This window comes from Leiobunum rupestre, chromosome 4, assembly GCF_980474605.1.
Source record: "Leiobunum rupestre chromosome 4, qqLeiRupe1.1.hap1, whole genome shotgun sequence".
Lineage (NCBI taxonomy): Eukaryota > Metazoa > Arthropoda > Arachnida > Opiliones > Sclerosomatidae > Leiobunum > Leiobunum rupestre.
The window spans coordinates 7,710,212-7,715,672 of NC_143387.1; the positions used below are offsets into that span (position 1 = coordinate 7,710,212).

At 46.0% G+C, this 5,461-nt stretch overlaps 1 protein-coding gene across 1 annotated transcript; it reads left to right on the forward strand.

Annotated features, from left to right (window-relative positions):
- The first annotated feature begins 2,363 nt into the window (after positions 1-2,363).
- On the forward strand, positions 2,364-3,197 carry LOC149945980 (uncharacterized). The gene has a single exon (XM_090170691.1). It carries the CDS (start codon positions 2,364-2,366, stop codon positions 3,195-3,197), a length of 834 nt encoding a protein of 277 aa, XP_090026817.1.
- The last annotated feature ends 2,264 nt before the right edge of the window (positions 3,198-5,461 follow it).

Consider the following 5,461-nt stretch of genomic DNA (forward strand, 5'->3'; position numbering starts at 1 on the left):
CTGAAAAGATAACTAACTCAAAGTTAGCTATCCCAAAGGTTATTAGGAAGAATCGTCAGAAGGAAATAAAAATTAGAAGTTTTCTGAAGAAAGTTTTGTTATGGTGCCGTACTTTTATTACGTACTAATAAAAAAGACCCCGGGCGAAGCCGGGTATTAAAGCTAGTTATTAATAAAGAGTATTTCATAGTTTAACTCTCGTACATGGTTTAGACATAAGCTGACAATTTCCAGGCTTCACAAATGGCGCCCAACGTGGGGCCTGAGTTTTTGAATGTACGAGAGTTTAGGTTATTTTAATTTTTAAGTGTAATTTTTAGGTATGGGTTAGTTAAAATTTTAGTGTTAGTGTATTTTTTATTTTAGTGTATTGGGGTTCCTTTGTTTCCCAGTGGGTTTTCCGGAGGGGTTTTTGGGTTAGGCGGCTCTAGGGATTTTAGAGTCGCGGTTTAAGTCTTAAACATTAGAACCAGGCCCGGAATAGTTTTGGGAAATGAAGGGGGTACTGGTGCTGGAAACCCAGCCCAGGAGGATATGGCGCAAGTCATGGCTCGTGCTTTGCGCGAGGCCTTGGAGGGTTTTGCAACCAGCCGGGATGCGGGAGCACGCGCTGCCCAAATCCCGAGGGTTAAGTTAAATGTAGAAGCGCCGATATACATGGGTCAGGCCGACGAGAAGTCTCCGTTGGAATTCCTGGAAGCACTCGACGGGTATCAGGCGGTTACGGGGTACAGCGAAGGGGATATACTCTTGCAGGTATTACCGTCGTGCATGCGGGGACTCGCTGCACTTTGGTGGTCGTTCCAAGGAGTGTTTGCCTCCTTGAACGTTTTTCGTCAGGCATTTCGCCACGAATATTTAGCCACCGATTACGGCAGGCGTATCCAAATTGAGTTGGATACCCGAACTTAAGGTGCGGATGAACCCCTGACGCAGTATATTCACTGTATAGCTGAATACTACCGGCGTATTGGGGGAACCGCCACCGAGGTAGATAAGGTAGCTCGAGTGTTACTCCAATGTCACCCGATATACCGTCATCACTTAAGGGGAAAGGCATTCGCCACCCTGAAAGAGTTGTCGCAAGAGGCCAAGATTATTCAATCTGACCTTCTCGCGCAAGCCATTTATCACCCCCCGGCCACCGCTTTAGAATCCCTTGAGCCAACTCTGGCTTACGGGGGAACTTTAGGACAGGTTGGGTGAGCACGAGGGGCAGCTCACTCCAATGATTATTAGGACACCCTCGTATGATTAAATCCTGATTAGATTAGATTAAAATTAAATCTGTAGCTTTGGCTGTACAAAGATTAAAAATGATTAAATCATGATTAAATTTTTAATTATGATTATTAGGGCATCTTGTAACAAAGTGATCTGCCCCTCGGGCGAGCACCCCTGTTAATGGTGGCGCGGTGAGTTTAGCCGCCACCGGAGTGACGGCTAATTCTAGCAAGGTATCTCTGGGTGTTATGGGAGTAGGCCTTGCTGCTCTGGATCTTTATTGGCATTATAGGATTCAGAGGCAGTCTGCTAATTGGTCGAGCGCGGCAGTCGCCCCTCAACCAATGCAGCAAACTTTCCAGCAGAATCCTGTGGAAAGTTTTAGGCCGGTACGCCAGAATTTAGTTTGTTATGGTTGTTGGAAACCCGGACATATCAAACGCCAATGTCCCGAGCAGGGAAACTGGCGAGGGAGGCGAAAATAGCACTACAGTTAGATTTGGCCGTGGCACGTGTCGTGTCGCGGGCAGTATCAGGCTTTCCATAAAGTGGGCAGGCAGCATTCGCCGCCATCGCTTTCTTGTAGCTCACGGTCTGACCCACCCTGTTATCTTGGGTAGAGATTTTATTGGGGCGGAAAAAATAGACCTAAGAATGAGCGAGGGAGGGTGGTCAATCGGCCCCCTACCCCAGCGCGTCGTTCCCTTCGATTCCGAAGAGGAAGGCGAAAGGGTAAATTATTGTCAGGTAGACAATGAGAGTCCCTTCGCCTTGGGAATCCCCACAGCGTTGGAGACGTTGGCGGTTTCAGAGGAAAACTCTTCCAAGGAGTGGGGGATGCCTTTCAACAGGAAAGCCATCATAAGTTCGCAAGTTACTGATCTAGGGTTAGCGAGGATTATCGCTGAGTTAGAGCGGGTTAGAAGCTCTGGGAGTCCGAATGCGGCATTGGAAGCCGGGACAGTACTAAATCAGTATATAATAGACAAAGATGACCTGTTGTTTAGGTACTTGGGAAGATCATTTAACAAAGTGGGCAGAACTCTACTCGCTTAAGAAAATGACTACTGAGAAAATATGGGAGAAAATGTATGAAGTTTTCTGTCGTTATGGATTCCCACGACAGGTGATAACTGATAATGCATCCGTATTTTCTAGTAATAAGTGCATGTTCGGATTTCGGCATACGCCCTAAGACGACGGTCCCTTATCACGCTCAGGCAAATCTGACTGAGAGGATAAATAGAACAATAAAGCCAATGATAATTTCTTATATCGAACGACATAAGGACTGGGACGCCCGTCTCCCAGAATTAGGCTTTGCTTTGCGTTCAGGCGAGAGCAAAGCGACAGGGTATTCGCCCGCCACTTCGAACTTAGGCCGAGAGCTTCGCGCACCCCTGGATTGGGAGTTGATACCAGGAAATACTTCCGGTAATCGAAGCGCAGGCACGTACGCCGAGAAACTGAAAATTAGGCTGCATGATGCAATAGACCATGCACGCTTGAATTTACAGGATTCGAAGCTCACGCAAAAACTGCACTACGACAAGCGTCATCGAGCTGTTTTCTACAAACGTGGAGACCTCGTATTGCGCAAAACTCATCTTCTTTCCAACGCTAGTCGTGGTATCACGGCTTCGTTGGGAGATAAGTTTGAGGGGCCGTTTGTAGTGCAGGAAAGGACCACTCCTTTGACATATCGGCTGGGGGACCCGAACTCCAGTGATTTCATCGGAGTAACGCACGTGTCCCAGCTGAAAACTTTCACCCCGCCGTGGCAAGGAGATGACCCTCCGTGTGACGAAACCGGTAGGGGGGCGGAAACGCCGGACGAGAAGAAGGAAACCCTCTCTCGTCCCAAGAGGAAGAGACGGCGTAGAAGGGGTGCGAGCACTGTAGACCCCCCTAGCATCGCTCCAATCTGCGTTCAAAGGCAAATGCCTAGTAACACTTTTTGGGTGGGGGTCTAACGTATTGCGAGGAATTTGCGATATCTTGAATTGTAAGTAATTTTTTCTGAAGATTGTTGCGCATTCGCGCCATCTTTTAGGAATTGTAACCAGGATCGGCCGGTCGGGGCGGGGAGCAGCCGCCTCCACCAGAGGCCTTGCGACCCGTGGACGTCAGAATGAGCAGACGGCCCAAGGAACACCGGGGCAGACCGCCCTGTCGAGAGGAGGGCAATCAGCCCAAACTACAAGGCAGACGGCCTTTGGAGGACCCTTAAGGCATACCGCCACAGGATCCAGGGGGCGGGCCGCCCACTCCGCTACAGCATCACCGGCGTCCATTGAGGCGAGGCATACGCCCCCTCAACGGATGTCGAGGACCGTGGCCACTTGGGTAGAACCGATGGACGTTGGCCTGTTGACCTATTTCAGTGCCGGCCGGTGGCCATAGCAGCAGATAGTTGGGGTAGTGGCGTAACAGATAAATTAACTGTCAAAATTTCAATTAATCATAAAAATTGCGGTTAACCGTTTATCCATGGATATTATCCATGGATAGAAACGATTTAATATGGGAAAAAGTCAAAAATAACTTATTATTTGTTGGATAATTTTTGTTTATGGATATTATCCAAATATACGGGTAATTTTTATCCAAACGCCGACCTCTATTCTAGTGAAAGTAGCCGACAATTTCCAGGCTTCACACTAGTTATATATCGGTGAAACCGGTCGTCGTCTGGGTGACCGTGTAAGAGAACACTCGACATTTAACTACTGTTGGTCCGTGTTAGTTTCTTCTCCGCCTCGAAGGCATATGTGCCGAAGTACCGCGTTTTTTCATTTTAAAACGGTTTAACTTAACCCTAGTCCATTTACTGTAATATTTTGACCGTTGGTGGCTTTCCATTATGGAGTGAAAAACCGACTTATCTGAAACTTGGGAGTTCAAAGCTGGGCATAGTCCAATGGAGACACCGGAGCCCGATTGATACGTACAGGATAAATGAGTAGGGCCAATCTAGTCACAAAGGATAATTTTCGAAAGGAGGGTGAATGTTTGTTTCTTAGGAGGAAGATGGTGTTCCCTCCGCGACTTAAGCTTTGGAGATCTTTCGAATCCAGTAGCTGATGGCGCCTTTGGAGAACCTTGAGAGTGGGCTTACTTCGTGCAGGGCAGGGTCTTAGCGAATAGAATTGTGTTGTCGAATGAAGGCCAGAATATCATCAGTAAATTCTCAGCTAAACGACTTCTTAAATATAGCTTCCAAAGGCTTGTGATCAGATTCAACAAGTACTTCTCTACCATAGACAAACTCCAATCCCAGAACAATAGCAAGCAGTTCTTTCTCTCTCTGAGAATAACGCCTTTCAGTTTCAGAAAGAGAGCGGGACATCTATGCAACCGGCCTATCATCTTGGAGTAAAACTCCAACTCCAGATTGTGAAGAATCAACAGATAGTTTTACAGGCTTCGATCGTTACATCAAAATACTGCAATGTAGGAGGTTTTTTCATAGCGGCCTTCAATTCCAAGATAGCTTTGTCCTGCTGTGCATCCCATGTCCATGGACAGTCTTTTTTCAATAGTTGACGTAGAACTGCGGTCAAATCAGATAAATGAGGAATAAATTTTCCCTAATATGTTACCATCCCAAGCAGTCGTTGTCATTTGGTTCTTGAACTTTTTCAATAACACCTAAATCCTCCATTCGTTTTAGTTCAGCTTTCAATTTATCGTGAATTGCTAATGGAACTCTTCTTGCAGAATGTATGACTGGGTTGGCATCTGGCCTTAAAACAATGGTATGGTTTCTTCCTTTTCAACAACCTTGCCTGAGAAAGTATCAGTATAGGAGTTTAAAATTTCTTCAGCACTTTTGTCTTTTGCAACTGATACTTCGTCTGTTTCAATTACCCAAACCTCCAGTTTTAATGCAAACTGTCTTGATGGCAAAAATATTGCAAATGTTTGTTCACTAAAAACGTTTAATTTCTTGCCACTGTATTCAGTAAGCTTAGTTTGAGATTTGTTCAGCGGAAAATGGCTAAACTTATCTTTGAACAGCTTCAAAGGTAACGTGCTTGCTTCCGCTCCAGAGTCTATTTTGATTTAAACTGCTGCCGTCAATGTGTATGTCTTCATACCAAGCCTTCTCTGTAGAAACTTTATTGTTCGCTTCAACAGTTCCAATTTCCAAAATAGAAGTAGTCTTGAGTTTGTTCCAACAAACCCACTCGCAGAACTTGCCTATTGCATAATTTGGCATAGTGTCCCTTTCGTT

What these genes read in the sequence shown, in the direction of transcription:
- LOC149945980 (XM_090170691.1), top strand. Translation starts at nt 2,364, where the DNA reads ATGCATCCGTATTTTCTAGTAATAAGTGCATGTTCGGATTTCGGCATA.